The sequence below is a fragment of the Falco punctatus genome (assembly GCF_963210335.1).
Source record: "Falco punctatus genome assembly, contig: scaffold_29, whole genome shotgun sequence".
NCBI classification, from domain to species: domain Eukaryota; kingdom Metazoa; phylum Chordata; class Aves; order Falconiformes; family Falconidae; genus Falco; species Falco punctatus.
The window spans coordinates 2065740-2082518 of NW_027660164.1; the positions used below are offsets into that span (position 1 = coordinate 2065740).

The following is a 16779-nucleotide window of genomic DNA, read 5'->3' on the forward strand; positions in this document are numbered from 1 at the left end:
CCCTGGGCAGCCTGTTCCAATGCTTGACCACCCTTGCAGCGAAGATGTTTTTCCTCATATCCAATTTGAACCTCTCCTGGTCTAACTTGAGGCTGTTGCCTCTTGTCCTGTCTCTTGTTATTTAGGAGAAGAGACCTACCCCCACCCATCTACAACCTCCTTTCAGGTGCTTCTAGAGAGCAGTAAGGTCCCCCCTGAGCCTCCTCCTCTCCAGACTGAACAAGCCAAATCCCCTCTGCTGCTTTACAACAGACCGGGGCTCCAGACCCTTCACCAGCCTTGTTGCCCTTCTCTGGACATGCTCCAGCACCTCAACATTTCTCTTGAAGTGAGGGGTCCAAAACAGAAACACAGTGTTCAAGGTGTGGCAAGGTCAGCTTGTCCCAGAAGGAGATCAGATTCATCAAGCAGGACCTGCCTTTCACAAACCCATGCTGGCTGGTCTTGACCTCCTGGTTGTCCTGTGCTTACTGTTGGATGGTGCTCAGGATGATCAGCTCCACAGCCTTCCCTGGCACTAAGATCAGGTTGACAGTCCTAGGAAGGATCCTCTTTTCTACGCTTCCTTCATGTGGGCACCACTTTGACTAACCCCCAGGCTTCTGGTGCCTCCCCACTTGGCCAGGACTCTTGACAGTCACCCCTGTGGTGATGCATTAGAGAAACAGACCAACGATTTTCACAGTGTTCCTGGGTCACGAGATGTCCATAGCCAAGGACGCTTTCCAAAGCATTTTGTCCTCCCTGGACATGAGGTTCACCTGCACCACAGGTCCTCTGGGGACAGTCCAGCCCTTTGTCCCTCTGGTCTTCAGGACAGCTGGGTTTGCTCTACTTAGGGACATTGCATTTCACCGTTACAGTGCCACCTGCCAACCACCCCAGTATGCTCTGCAGCAAAATTTAGCATGCATTGGACTTTGGGTACTTGGTACCCGCTGTTTTTGTTACATGTTTGATCTTGGCCCTGGTGCCACAGCTGAGGTCCAACGCGTCCCTTCTCTGCCATAAAGAACCTCAATCAGGGAGAGCAAGGGGCAAAACTCTTATTTAACCAGCCTGAGGAAGCCTTAGGATCAATGACCTCACATCTTACTGGGGACTTTAATGACCCTGTGGGTTTACATGGCAAGGGTTTGGGAGTGGTCATGGGGTTTGTAGGGCTGCCAAAGGTGAGAAGAGGTCAAGAGTTGGCCCCACGGCCAAGAAAGCCACATTCAGCTGGCTCTGAAATGGACCTGCTACCTCCCTGAGCTCATAAGAAATTCTAGTGGCACCTCTGTGAAAAACCAATGGAAGAAAGGACATAACACAGTGTGCAGCATTTGTAAGAGAGAGGCGTGAGAAACGGGGCACAGGAACAGCCCTACAAACACCAAGTGAGTGAAGAAGGAGGGGGGGCAGTGAGGGAGAGGCTTGGTGGGCTCATAGAGGCCAACGGTCAACCCACTGACCCCGACGTTCACAGGTCAGCACAGTGACAATGTTCCTTTAGGTGTCTGTAGGTTCTTTACATCAGCATTTTAGCACCACTGCCAGATGGGCCAACAGCTGTGATGCTCACCTGGATCTGAAACCCTGCGTCACCCCTGTCCACCTTGGCTCTAGGAGCAAAGAAACGGTGGAGTCTCATCTCCCAGGGGCAGTGAGGCAGGAGAGCAGCAGAGTGCAGGTGCCGGGCCTCAGAGTGGCAGGCTATGGCCAATGCTGGGAACTTTCACTGGGCAGTATCACTCAAGGGAGAAGAATTCAGTGCAAGTGGTCGCAAGGAGGCCACGAGGCCCAGGGCCACAGGACAACTCGCCTTCGCATAGGCCTTGGTGGCAGAGACAATGGCCGTACGCAAGGGGACAACCCTTGGGTTCTCTTGGTGACTTCCAGCCTTGCCCGTGCCCTTTGCCTTCCATCTCACGCTGTCCTACGCCGTCCCACAGCTGCTGCTTTTCCCCGGCAGGCTGCAGGCACCCATCTGGCTTCCCCACCTTGCTCTCACCCTGCCCTTGCCACACATGCACCGATGTCTGCCCACCCTCACACGCTGTTCCTGCAAACACACACACATGCACTGATCTCATACTCCTTCTGGACAACGTCTCCCACCACAGCACAAGCCCTTGAGTGACATTTCCTCCTCCTGACCTCCAGTCTCCACTTTCCCAGCTGCACTGGCTGGCAGTGCTTCTCCCTCCTGCTCTTCCCTACCTCCAAGGAAAGCTCCACCACCTGGGAAACCACCCTTCAGGCGGGCATCCCGACCCGTCACCCTCCTTGTGGCCTTTCCCCTGACCATGCCACGGCCTCACCACGCTCTTCCAAGGCTGCGAGCCTTTCAGCTTCTCGCATAGGCACGAGCAAGCGGTGTGCCTGCTGCTGTGCTGCCATGTTCTCAGGCAGCAGCGACGTGACAAGCAAGAATGAAGCCCCTCGGTGGAGTGAGCCCAGGTCCTTAGGCAGAGGGGATCTCACAGCCCATGTGCCACCCAGGGGCCTTCTGCTGGCCTGCCCGAGACACGGGCAGATGGAGCTTAACAGCACGTGTCCCAGCCATGAGTCAGGGGCTGCCCTACGCGCTGTTTCAGGCAGAGGTGACCTCACCGCCCCTTTCCCAGGCACATTGCTGCTGTTGGGCTGTCCCCTCCGCAGGCAGAACTGGCCTCACTGCCCCCGTCACAGCCATTGGCTTCCTGCTGGGATGTGAGTCCCTGAGACACAACTGACCACGAGATAGCGTCCTCAGCCGTCACCCTCCCCGTGGCCCAGCACCCAGCAGATGAAGGGAAGCTTCTCTCAGCCAATTTATCTCCACTGATGTCCCAACAATGGTTTGAGTGCACAAGCGTTCCCCAGAGGAACTGCCTTATCTCACTTGGTGCATTGGTACATAGCTTGAGGTTTGGCTCTCCGTTTATCCTTCTTGCTCCCGCTGTTATGAACTGAAGGAGCTCTCTAGGGAAGTGAGTCAATGAATCCTGAAATAACTCAGGTTGGAAGAGACCCCTTAAATGCCCTTGTCCTGCTATCGTGCTTAAGGCAGGGGGAACCAGATGGCATGTCTCAAGGGCTCTGCCCACTTTGTCACCATCTACAAATGGGCCAAAAAGCCATTCTGTCAACTTATCCAGGGGGTCAATAAAGGCATTCAACCCTGTTTACCCAAGTGCCTGCACTGGGGGTTGCCACTAGTCAAAGGACACCAGGAAGACTAGACAAACTGCTGACATTCGGACTTGAGCCTCCAGCCAACTTCTCACCCACAGTGTCCTCCATTTCTTCACTCCAGAAGTCACCCATCTTTTAATGGATGAAAGGAGAAAAAGTCAAAACCCTTGCAAAGGTCAAGGTACAAACCATCCCCTCCTTTCCCCTACCCATAAAGGTGCAGCAATCCCTTTTGTTGTCCCACAATTACCTGGAACTGGCTGCAGGAGTATTTCCACCGTCATTTCCCCAGACACTACGGTGAGGATGACCAGCCTGTATTTCTCCCAATTGTCCTTCTCGCTTTTCCTGAACAAAGGCTGGATCTCTGCCTTTTGCCAGGACCCCAGAACCTCCCTGATTGCTCAGACACATTTGAGGGCACCATCCAGAAAGGGTGCCATGATCACACAGAGGCACTTGCAATGAGCCTGCCCAAGGCAGGTGAGATGAATCTCCCTGGGACGGTGGCCTTTGTTCCTGCAGTCACACACAGGAACGGCGGTGCCCTGGGAGGTGTCCCCACCTCAGCTGGCCTCATGCACTGCTGGCGTGGTTGAACCCCAGCCTCACGCACACAGGGGTGCTCAGAGGCACGAGCCCGTCCCTGGCACGTGCGGAGGCAGAGCACTGCAGCGGGCACAGTGACTGCCTGGCCTCCTGCTGCCCCTGCCAGAGGCTGGCAGCACCTCAGCCCGGGGGTGTCGTGCCCTGCTCGGCACCTCGCGGAGATGGCCCTCGTCATGAGCAATGGGCACGGGGACCTCAGTTAAAGGAAGCACGTTGCAGTGCTGCATTCAGGAGGTTTCCACAAATCCAGAACATTTGATGGAGGCCAGCACCGTCACAGAGTGCCCATTGTCTGCCCCTGCCTGCGCTCACAGGACTGCCATGCAGCACGGCGGTGAAGAAGCTGCCAGAGCACTCAGGTGTTACACCAAGGCAAGGGGTCAGAAGGGGAGTGTGTCGGTAGAAGGAGGACAGTATTGGAGACCCAAGGGCTGCTGTTCCCTGGCAGTGCTGCCATGCCAGGAACTTTTCCCCCTCCATCTCTGCACACAGGACATGTCCCTGCAGCTCCAGAAAGGCCTTGGAAGGAAGAATCCCGGGAAAAATATAGTTGCTTAATGGCCCTTAGACAAAGAGAGAGCAGGGAACCTTCAGAAAAGAAAATCACAGAAGAAATTAGAATGGGGATGACAACTTTATCAGAAATTAAATACCACAAGCAAATACGACAAATTCAGAAGAGAGTCTGGGTCTGTGATGAATTACATTATAAATGCTAGTCATAATTTTATTCCTTCAGAAAAACATCCAGCTATCAGTTTGCACATTGCACCCTTGAGTTCGTGGTTCCTCATGCTGTAGATGAGGGGGTTCAGTGCCGGAGGCACCACCGAGTACAGAACTGCCACCACCAGGTCCAGGGATGGGGAGGAGATGGAGGGGGGCTTCAGGTGTGCAAACATGCCAGTGCTGAGAAAGAGGGAGACCACGGCCAGGTGAGGGAGGCATGTGGAAAAGGCTTTGTGCCGTCCCTGCTCAGAGGGGATCCTCAGCACAGCCCTGAAGATCTGCACGTAGGACAGCACAATGAAAATGAAACAGCCAACACCTAGACAAGCACCAGCCACAATTAGCCCCACTTCCCTGAGGTAGGTGTGTGAGCAGGAGAGCTTGAGGATCTGTGGGATTTCACAGAAGACCTGTCCCAGGGCATTGCCTTGGCAGAGCGGCAGTGACAGTGTATTGGCCGTGTGCAGCGCAGCATAGAGAAACCCGCTGGCCCAGGCAGCTGCTGCCACGTGGACACAAGCTCTGCTGCCCAGCAGGGTCCCGTAGTGCAGGGGCTGGCAGATGGCCACGTACCGGTCATAGGCCATGACGGAGAGGAGAAAACACTCTGCCGAAAGGAAAAAGAGAATCAGGAAGAGCTGTGCAGCACATCCTGAGTAGGAGATGTCCCTGGTGTCCCAGAGGGAGTTGGCCATGGCTTTGGGGAGAGTGGTGGAGATGGAGCCCAGGTCAATGAGGGAGAGGTTGAGGAGGAAGAAGTACATGGGGGTGTGCAGGTGGCGGTCGCACACTACGGCGGTGATGATGAGGCCGTTGGCCATGAGGGCAGCCAGGTAGATGCCCAGGGAGAGCCAGAAGTGCAAGAGCTGCAGCTCCCGCGTGTCTGCCAATGCCAGGAGGAGGAACTGGGTGATGGAGCTGCTGTTGGACATCTGCTGCCTCCAACCATAGGGTCCTCTTTATGGAGCAAAACCAGTGACAAGTCAGGCAATACTTCTGTAAAGCCAAGTGAAAGGCATTTCTTCTATATGCGCCCCCCGTGCCCCATGTCCCCCCCTCTCCCGTTCCTGGGAGAGCTCCCTTCAGAGCCGTGGCTGGAGCTGTGCTGAGTGCTGGCCGAGTGTGCTGTGAGGAGCAGGGGCTGTGCCCGCTGGCTGCCCAGCAGTGAGCCCTGCTCTGCAGCAGGGGCTTCATGGGAACCCTGGGGGCAGGGGCCAGTCCTGGCCTGGCACTGGCTCAGCCCAAACTGCTCCCAGCGCAGAAGGGCCTGTCAGCATCTGCTCCACCCGTGCTGAGCAACGGCCACGGCCAGAGTCAGGTCAGGAGGGGTTTGTGCTGTGCTCAGGGAGAGCAGGGTGAGTGCTGAGAGGCAAGGGGACTGTCTGTGGCTTTGGCAGAATGAGGGAATCTGCTCTGTCCCTCCAGATCCTTCCCAGTTGCTGGATGAGAAGTTTACTAATGGTCTGGACCCCTTGGTCTAAAGGCTGTGCTGGGTGGGAGAGGAGAGCAGAGGTGCGTTGCTCAGGGAAGGCACCTGCATGGCAGACCATGGCCAGGAGGTGCCCCCATCTCCCCTGCATCAGGGTTCCCCTCAGCATCTCCCCCCCTCCCTGCCCAGGGCTCTGCTGCCTCCAGCTGTCCCTGCCAGCAGCTCTTTCTCTGGCCCCAGGGCTCTTCCCTGCCAGCGCTCACAGAGCCCAGCTCAGCCCCTGTGTGCCAGCTCTGCCCTGCAGCCGCTCTCTGTCTGCACACCGGAATGAACAGCTCCCCCAAAGCCTGAGGGAAAAGGAGAGCTGATGCTGGTTTCATCTGCAGCCTGCTGGGGAGGGAAGGCACTTGCTCAGCTCCCTCATCAACCTCCCTGTGATGCTTTCAGCATCTCAGCCCCTGCTCTGACCTGCACAGCTGAGTTTCTATTGAAACCAGGCAGAGCCAGAGAAAAGTGGCAGCAGAGATTCAGGCAAGCACAGAGCCAAGCAGGAAACCCCTGCCATGAACGTGCTCATGGAAAGTCCCCTTGGAAATGATCTGGCATGAGCAGGAGCTGTGAGTACCACTCACCCATGCAGCACCCACTATAAAACACTGGGCCTTCTCTTAAACAGGGTCATTCCGTTCACCCACAGCTTCTCCTCGCAGCCGCACGGGAGCCCCCCGGCAGGCTGAGAGCTGCCCCTGGCAGGCGGCAGAGCCCCTGCCCCAGCACACAGCCCCCGCGGCTGCAGGGACCCTGCTGGCAAGGACAGCCCTGGGCAGCCCTGCCTGCACAGCCACCTTCACAGCCCTGCAGCCGGCCCTGGCACAAGGCAGCCCACATGCCCTGGCCCTCCCACGCTGCAGCAGGGAAGCCCTGCTCTGCAGCACACTGGCCTCCTCCACAGCAAAAGGCTCCCACACGGTCCCACAGGCTGGGGGTGCCCCAGCTGCTGCAGACCCGGCTAGCAACTGCAGAGGCATTGCCCTGCAGCCACACACTTACCGGCTCAAGGGCTCTGCAGATTTCTCCAGCAGGGAGCTCTCAGCAGCCTCCCACCAAGGTCTGCCTTTGAGCTCTCCCTGCCTCCCTCCTCTGCCCTGGGTGCCTGCAGGCAGTGCCTCAGCCCTGCTGCACTTTGCAGAGGAGCTGCTGGTGGGCAGAGCTGTCTCTCTGCAGCGCTGCCCGCTTGCCAGGAGCTGCCTCCATGGCAGGAGCCCGGCCCAGCTCGGCAGCAGGGAGCAGCCCAAGGCAGCCCTTGCTCTGCCCCTCTGGGCTCCCTCCAGCTGTCCCTGGGGCTGCAGGGGAACCTGCTGGGCAGCAGCCTGATGCAATCACTCATGCTCCTTGCCTCCCCTGGGGGGACACACTTATTTCCAGCAGTGGCAATTCTCTTAGGAGAAAAAGTTTTGTGCATGAATACCAACTTTTGTTAACCCATTACTAGAGAGGACACCAGTAAGACTGCAGCAAAGGATCGAAGTACTCCTAAAGGAGCGTGTGTGTACGTGTGTGTCTGGTGGTTCTGCAGGCAGTGTGGGGAGGATGTCTTCAGTGCTTCAGTAAGCCCTGCAGAGCCCATTTCAGCACTTCATTGCACAGTCTGAGGGCTCAAGACTCAGCTCTCCTTTGCCCAGGCCACGTCTCTGCTCTGAAGCAAAGCCTTTGCACCCACGGGCTCGGGGACACTTGGTACCAGTTGCCTTATGGACAGGCAGAGCTGGGCTGGTGCCACAGCTGGGGGGCTTCAGCCCAGATGTGCAGCAGTGCCCTCAGCCAGGGGCCCATGCAGAGGCAGCTGGAGCCCGTCCTGTTGCAGACAGAGCTGTGACACTGAGGGAACCAAGTGCCAAGGCAGGTGGCAGAGCTCAGCACAGCTGCTCGGCAAGGACAGCAGCCTCCAACGGTTCCAACATTGAAAATGGAGTTTATGCTTGTGAGGCAATTCCAGGGCGCCCGAAGGAGTGTTCCCTCCTTCTGCACAGGCCACTGACGTGCGGAATTAGACTCTATAACTCGAAAGTTATAAAGTAGGTATGTTTATTGCGTGCAGATGCACGGGGGATCGCTCCTCCACAAGCGTGCATACCCGAAGTGAGGAACCATCCCACATTTATACAATGAAACAAATGAATATTCAATTAGCGCCTATACATATTCGTTACCTAAACCCTGCTTCGTATGTTAATTAGCTTATCAGTCCTTTGCCTGGAATGTGGTGGTCTTGCAGGTTTGTAGGTGATTCATGTTCTTGTGACCATCTAATCTTTTTCAGCAAGGAAAGGTGATTCATGTCCTTGTGACCATCCGATCTTCTCCAGCAAGGAGACTTAGCACTCCCTCCCTCTAGATAGCATTTGAATGTCTCTCATCTTCTCTCATTCTCTTTTAAATAGCCCCTTTTGTTAGAGAAAGAAGGGCAGGCGTCTCCCCGTCTCCCCTTTGTTAGAGGAAGAGGGGAATGCGTCTCCTCAAAAACTGTAGTTGTCTCCTCAGAGCTGTGTGCCTATGTGACCAGACACCGCACCCATGACTAGTCACCATACCCACATTTCTGAGTAGACATATACAATCGCAGTTGGTGTTAAGCGTCCCCATTTCACACTATTTCTCCATATCAATCCCCCCTTTTTATTAAATTAAGTAAATTCTTTTACTTAAGCAGTCTTCCCGAATGATATAAAGCATCATACATAAGTGTTACCCTTTTAAACATTCTCCAAACCCACAAATATAACATAATGGTTAGTATTAAGGAAATTCCTAAAATGATCAATAAGATCACAATGGGGTGTACCATAGTGTTAAGAATTCCTGTTGCAGAAGGTGACCAGCCAAAGAGAGTATTCCACCAACTTTCTTGATCCCCTCTATATCATAAGAAGAGTTTCGTGTCCCTTTTCTTTGGTTTCTTCCAGTATACGTTGTAAAATCTACATGTTTTAATAGTTCTTTTATACTGCTTATATTTAGTCCTATGGGGGTAGGAATTATCATCTGTGATAGGGTAAAGTTAGATGTAAAATTACAGATACAGTAATTTGAATATTGTGCAGTCTCCTTTACCTCCCCATCTACAGTTATTGTGTTACACTTAGTTCTCAAACACGCACATTTCTTTCCCTGCATATATAATTACTGTTTTCAAGTTTGCATTTGGTCAGGCCTCGAAATGGCATATTTTCTGATCTGTATCTAAACAAGTATCCTGAGCCATTATAGTATTGCCTTCACAGAGGAAGCCCTGCTGCTCTCGCATAATACAAGATTCTAAATCTACTGTTTGCCACTTGTCGCCTATCTTGCTGGCCCATGTTCTATGTTCAAAAGGATATTTTCCTAGGCATATTATAAAGATGGGCTTGGTTAAGGTAAAATTGTGCCAACATTCCCATGAATTAAAGCACATGGCTGTATTTAGAAGGGTAAATTCCTTATCTACCTTTCTGACATTAATCAGGGTGTCTCCTGAAATCTTGGTGTTATCTTTTTCATTATACGTTTGACACCCTACTTTTATCCTATCTCCTAATTTTCCCCATAATCGGTCGACTTTGTGTACATCCTCCCGATCCCATTGATTCTTTTGGTACACCTCATTTTCAGAAAAAAACACCATAGCTAGTTTCGTCTTTGAGTCCACCTTTCCCATTATTCCAGTGTGTTTTTTCTGGGCATGATTCCAAGGCCAGTTATCAGGCTCTTGGTTGTAGGCAAGAGAGAGGGTACAAAAAAACACAAATGGTTTAAACCCACTATTGATCATTTTAAGAATCTAAACGTTCCTCATATATACATATAAAATCTGTTTTGATCAAAAATATCTTTGTTTGAGTTGGGGCTTACCGATAACAAGTTGGGAAAGACTGGCCACTGGCTTAGTCCCAGACTCTTTTGTTCTATATTGTTTGTTGTGGTGCCCTTCCCATATAGTGGATCCACAACCGCTCAGGCTCACTTACTTGCCACCCACATTGTTCCCATTTGTCCGAGTAAATTTGAGTTTCAGTTCTTTTTTATCTGGGGTTACTCTCCACGAAGTTGCAGGGGCTTTCTTGATCCGGGTATGGTGAATCCAAGAATTCTGTCCCTCAACCTTGATTGCGGTGTAGGTGGTGAGTAGGACTTGAAAAGGTCCGGTCCACTGTGGTTCCAGGGTTTTATCTGCAAAACACTTAACGTATACATAGTCCCCTGGTCGTATATCGTGAACAGGTCCATCCAGACCCCTACTGCGTGTTCCCATCACATGCTTCTCAATTCTTATCAATTGTTTGTTTAGTGCCACCATATAGGAAGTCATTGTTTCTTCACCAATCTGTGAAGACGTCCCCTTTTGTACCCCATAGGGTCGTCCATACAAAATTTCAAATGGGCTAAGCCCCTCTTTTGCTCTTGGTCTAGTTCAAATTCGTGTAAGAGCTAATGGCAAAGACTGGGGCCAAGTTAGATTTGTTTCTTGGCCTAGCTTGACAATCTGTTGTTTGATTAGATGATTCATCTTTTCCACCTGGCCACTTGATTGTGGTCGGTATGGGGTATGTAATTGCCAATCTATTCCTAGATGGTGGCTGATCTGTTGCACTATTCTGGACACAAAATGTGGTCCTCTATCCGAGGACATTACCGCTGGGACGCCAAACCTAGGTATTATCTCTTGGAGCAGTATTTTGGTCACTTCCCGGGCTTTAGCAGTTCTGCACGGGAAGGCTTCTGGCCAACCTGAAAAGGTATCTGTTAGTACCAATAAATATCGATACCCCCCTTTTCTAGGAAGTTCCGAGAAATCAATCTGCCAATGTTGCCCTGGAACATTTCCTTTCCCAATTTTCCCAACTTTGGCCCCTTGGTAATCTTAGGATTAGTCTGGAGACAAAGATCACATTGTTGGGTTACTTGTCTAATAGGAGTATACAAATTTCGTGCTATTATGTTTTTAGTGAGATCCTTATATAGAGCTTCTGCCCCCCAGTGCCTTTTTCTATGTTCTTCCCGAACTACTGACCATACCATGTAGGAAGGAATCACTATTCTCCCATGTGAGATTACAGCCCACCCTTCCTCATTATATGATCCCTCTAGGTCAGAAATCAGTTTGCGATCTTCTTTAGTATAGTCTGGTTTACCTTCTAGAGATATTTGTCCATCGGGTATTAGTGCACCCTCTACCTTGATTGCTTTTCTGGCTGCCTGTTTTGCTTCCCTGTCCGCCAGTTCATTTCCTCTTTCTAATTCTGTGCTCACTTTCTGGTGTGCCTTGATGTGCATAATTGCCACCCTTTCAGGAAGCTGGACCGCATTTAGGAGTTTCAAAATTTCTTCCGCATGTTTGATGATTTTTCCTTGGGAGTTTAACAGTCCCCTTTCTTTCCATATTGCTCCATGAGCATGTACCACTCCAAAGGCATATTTAGAATCAGTCCAAATATTCATAGGTCTTCCCTGAGCTCTCTCCAGAGCTCGAGTAAGGGTTATGATTTCAGCCTTCTGTGCCAAAGTGTCAGCTGGTAGCAGTCCCGATTCTATCACTTCTTCAGAGGTTGTAACAGCATATCCGGAATGTCGTTTTCCATTCAGCATATAGCTGCTCCCATCCGTGAACCAATGTTCAGCTCCATTAATAGGAACATCCTTGAGATCTGTCCTACTAGAATAAGTGGCTTCGATTGTTTCTAGACAGTCATGATCGACTGATTCGCCAACATTCCCATTAAGAAACGAGGCCGGATTGACGATGTTTGTAGTCACGATCTCAACATCATCTTGTTCCACCATTATGGCCTGGTATTTTAGGAATCTCTGTGGGGAGAGCCAATGCCCCCCTTTTGTTTCAAGGACTGCAGACACTGTGTGGGATACTAAGACAGTCATTTTCTGGCCCAAGGTAAACTTCCGGGCCTCCTGGATGTTTAGGACGACAGCTGCTACTGCTCTCAGGCAACCAGGCCACCCTTTTGCAGTGGCATCCAGCTGTTTAGAGAAGTATGCCACTGCCCGTCTGTATGGTCCCAAATCTTGTGCCAGTATTCCTAATGCCATTCCCTGTTTCTCATGGGAAAATAGGAAAAATGGCTTACTCACATCAGGAAGTTCTAGTGCTGGTGCTGACATTAAGGCTTTCTTCAGTTCATGGAAAGCTCTGTCTGATTCAGCATCCCACTGAAGATCCTTCTGATTAGCTGCTATCAGGGAATATAATGGTTTAACAAGCAAGCCATAATTACATATCCAAAGCCTGCACCATCCTGTCATTCCCAGAAATGTCTGCAGTTCCTTTACAGTTCGTGGTCGGGGGGCTTGGCATATGGCTTCTTTTCGGGCCTTCCCTAGGACCCATTGTCCGGCACTGATCTTGTACCCTAGGTATGTGACTTGTTGTAACACCACCTGTGCCTTCTTCTTAGAAACCCGATATCCTTGTAGTCCCAGAAAGTTCAGCAGGCTCACAGTCCAAATAATACAAGATTCTTTGGTTCTGGTTGCAATAAGAAGATCGTCTACATATTGTAACACTTTCCCTTCTCCTGACGGTGGTTCCCATAACTCCAAATCCTTTGCTAATTGGTTTCCAAAAATTGTGGGGCTATTTTTAAACCCCTGTGGCAACACCGTCCATGTGAGCTGGGTCTTTCGACCGCTTCTGGGATTTTCCCATTCAAAAGCAAAATTTCTTTGGCTGGCTTCATGGAGAGGGAGGCAAAAGAAGGCATCTTTTAAGTCTAAAACTGTGAACCAAGCTAGGTCAGGTGTCAGGGTGGTTAGTAAGGTATAGGGGTTAGCTACTACAGGATACAGATCCTCTGTTATTTTGTTAATGGCCCTTAAATCTTGAACTATCCTATAAGACCCATCAGGTTTTTTAACTGGGAGGATAGGTGTGTTAAATTCTGACTCACATTCTTTTAGTAGTTTTAATTCTATGAATCGCTCTATGTTTGGACGAATTCCTTCCCTATCTTCCCTTTTCAGTGGGTATTGTTTAATTCTTATCACACTCTGTCCTTCCTTTAATTTTACTATTACAGGTGATGCATTCTTGGCACGTCCCGGTATGTCAATTGCCCATACTCCGGGATATACCTGATCAATAATTCTGGTATCAATTTCCCTTTTTATAGGAGTACTGGCCAAAGATAGGCTCATAACCTGTATGTATTGGTGATCATTTACTTCCAGAGTAACTTCCCCCTTTTTAAATTTGATTGTTGCCTCCAATTGTTCTAATAAGTCCCTGCCAAGAAGGGCCTTTGGGGAATTTGGCATTCTTGTTTGTTTTCTTAGTTTGTACTTTAAAGGTTTCAGGATGTTTTCCTGGTGGCCAGCAGCTCCCACAACTGTAACAAAAAATTATTATTTTTTTTTACTGAAGTTCAACAAATAAGTTGGTTTCGTATTCACTAAAATTCCACCTCATACCCATTCCCTGCCCTAAAGGGGCCATTACGGGTCCTGTTGTACTGCAAATGCTGCAGCAATTGGGGTGACATTGTCAGGTCCCTCAGCTCAATTGTCAGCAACAGCAACCCCCTCCTCCCCACCATCAGGAGGATTCCGGGCAGGAGATGCTGTTCCTGCTCTGCAGGTTACATAGGCCTGCCTCTGCAACAGCAGTTCTGTTTTAACTCTTTCTTACCCTGAATGCAAATCTGCTACTTGTTGCTTTAAGTCTGTGTTATTACATATCAGCCTTCGCAGGCAAATAGCAAACATCCTGCCATGCGTCCAGCGTGACTCAGCCGCACCTTCGAGGGGCTACGGGGGTTTGTACAAACTCACCCCAATACTTTAACACTTTCACAAGGTCTTTGATTCTCCACCACCCCCCACCCCCCTCAGGTTTTACATACATTAGTACAAATTTTTATCTTACAACGTGTTTCATTCTGGTTGCTCCACAGAAGGAACCTCAACCTGAGCTTTTAAACACAAAAATTTCAACAAGAACATCTTTCTAGTTTAGGTCTCAGTTGTTGTTTGGTTTTTTTTTTCTGTTTTTTTTTTTTTTTTTTTTTTTCCCATCCTTTTCTAGAGCCATAATCAAAGATCAGGTGATGTTAATCCCGCACTCTTTCTAGTGTTAGTACCATAGGATCCCGAGGGGGTACTAATCCACAGTCCTTTTGCCACTCAGGTTTGTCCTGGAGGACGAAGAACATGTCTGCATATGATACTTTGTCCCATTTTCCCTCTCTCCTCAGAAACAACATTAATCACAGGAGAGTGTTATAATCTAACGTTCCTCCCTCCTGAGGCCATTTCGCATCACTCCAATTTATACAAAACCCACCACTGATTACAATATTTAATCAATTTCCTTCTATTTTCGGTACCACCATGTCCTACGATATCACTCCAATGTTTTAATATACAACTCAAGGGCGATTTTTCACAGGGCTTACTCCTTCCATTTCCCATTTTACAATTTTAATTACTTTTTTTTTCTCCGGCCGCCTTAGCCACCCAAGGTCGGAAACGCGGATAGAGCTCCTTACTCGTATTGCACTCAAACGCGTGTCTCAAGCACTCTTGCACTCACACTCAGTCAAAATAATTAAGCTATACACGGAAAATCAAAATGCGCATCTCAATCACACCATTCACACTCTCCGGGCAGCCCTCAGTCACACAAGCAGTATGTTATATGGTACCGTGCACTTATGTACAACTTTTAGGAACACTGACAGTTCACAAAGTATGCATTTCAATGAACAATTGCCAAAAAACAAACAACAAACAAAAACCACATTTTTCCTGGTCTTAAGCAGAGTGTTAAGTTTTCCGCTATTTGCCACGAATTACCAGAATATTATTATTTTTCAACATACATTTCATAACTCCAAGTTTTGAACATGTAACAAGACAACACATAGAACAAACAAGACACAGAGCGCTATTTCAGTTGTTATATTCTAGGAATTCCCCAATTCTTAAGACAACCTAAAGGAAGTTTTTAGCTTCCCCCCCCCCTTTTTTTTTTTTTTTTTTTTTTTCTTTCCTCCTGGGGACTGCGCTGCGCGCCGGACGTCTCCATGCGTCTCACCAGCCGCCCCGTTACTAAACATACCGTTTTATCCGCGAATCCAGGGGTTCTCTTCTGCTCCCGGGTGAACAGCTGAGAAGAGGAGGCTCCTCCAAGAAAATCTCCCGGGGCGCGCCTAGGAGCGTCCGCTCCGCAGCTGGTCCCTCAGCCGAGCAGAAATCCTCCTGGCTGGCTCGCCAAACTGACATGCGGAATTAGACTCTACAACTCGAAAGTTATAAAGTAGGCATGTTTATTGCGTGCAGATGCACGGGGGATCGCTCCTCCACAAGCGTGCATACCCGAAGTGACGAACCATCCCACATTTATACAATGAAACAAATGAATATTCAATTAGCGCCTATACATATTCGTTACCTAAACCCCGCTTCATATGTTAATTAGCTTATCAGTCCGTTTCCTGGAATGTGGTGGTCTTGCAGGTTTGTAGGTGATTCATGTTCTTGTGACCATCTAATCTTTTTCAGCAAGGAAAGGTGATTCATGTCCTTGTGACCATCCAATCTTCTCCAGCAAGGAGACTTAGCACTCCCTCCCTCTAGATAGCATTTGAATGTCTCTCATCTTCTCTCATTCTCTTTTAAATAGCCCCTTTTGTTAGAGAAAGAAGGGCAGGCGTCTCCCCGTCTCCCCTTTGTTAGAGGAAGAGGGGAATGCGTCTCCTCAAAAACTGTAGTTGTCTCCTCAGAGCTGTGTGCCTATGTGACCAGACACCGCACCCATGACTAGTCACCATACCCACATTTCTGAGTAGACATATACAATCGCAGTCGGTGTTAAGCGTCCCCATTTCACACTATTTCTCCATATCACCACAGCCTGCCAGTGTGTGACCTGGGGCCTGCACTCTGCTGCTCTCCTGCCTCACTCCCCCTGGGAGATGAGACTCCACCGTTTCTTTGCTCCTAGAACCAAGGTGGACAACGAATGATGCAGGATTTTAGATCCAGGTGAGCATCACAGCTGTTGGCCCATCTGGCAGCTGTGCTAGAATGCCGATGCAACGTACCTGCAGACACCTAAAGGAGCGTTGTCACTGCGCTGTCCTGTGACTGTCAGCAGGTGGTTACTTGACCACTGGCTTGCAGGATCCCACCAAGCCTCTGTCTCGCTGCTCCCCTCCTTCCTCACTCACCTTGATGTCTTTAGGGTTGTTCTCTCACATAATTCTCACCCCTCTCCATTTGTGTTTTGTCCTTTCTGCCATAGGGTATCACAGAGGTGCCACTAGAATTGCTTATTGGCTCAGGTTTGGGCAGGGGCTGGTCCATTTTGGAGTCAAATGAAAGTGGCTGTTACGGCCATGGAGTCAGCTCTTGATCTCTTCTCACCTTTGCCAGACCTGCAAACACCTCCAAACCACTCCCAAACCCCTGCCATGTAAACCCACAGGATCTCTAAATTCCCCAAGAAGATGTGAGGTTATTGATCCTAAGGCTTCCTCACGCTGCTTAAATAAGACTTTTCCCCTTCCTCTCCCTGATTTAGGTTATTTCAGAGCAGTTACCCTGAACCACACCTGTGTCACCAGGGCCAAGCTCAGACATGTAACAACAAAAATAATAATGGCTACCAAGTGTCCAAGGTCACACACAAGCAAAATGTTTTGCTGCAGCGCATGCTGAGGTGGTGGGCAGAGGTCACTGTGAAGGTGAAATGAGATGTCCCTAAGGAGAGCAATCCATGCTGTCCCTGGGACCAGAGACATGCAGGGCTGGACTGTGCAGTGCTGCAGGAGAAGGCATTGCTGCCAGCGATGCCTCTGCAG

General features: G+C 50.0%; 1 protein-coding gene across 1 annotated transcript; it reads right to left on the reverse strand.

Annotated features, from left to right (window-relative positions):
* Nucleotides 1–4003: 4003 nt before the first annotated feature.
* LOC308057726 (olfactory receptor 14C36-like) lies at nucleotides 4004–7664 on the reverse strand. The gene has a single exon (XM_080411785.1). The coding sequence runs from the start codon at nucleotides 5427–5429 to the stop codon at nucleotides 4488–4490; it is 942 nt and encodes a 313-aa protein (XP_080267911.1). The 5' UTR covers nucleotides 5430–7664; the 3' UTR covers nucleotides 4004–4487.
* Between the last annotated feature and the right edge of the window lie 9115 nt (nucleotides 7665–16779).

What these genes read in the sequence shown, in the direction of transcription:
- LOC308057726 (XM_080411785.1), bottom strand. Translation starts at nt 5,429, where the DNA reads ATGTCCAACAGCAGCTCCATCACCCAGTTCCTCCTCCTGGCATTGGCA.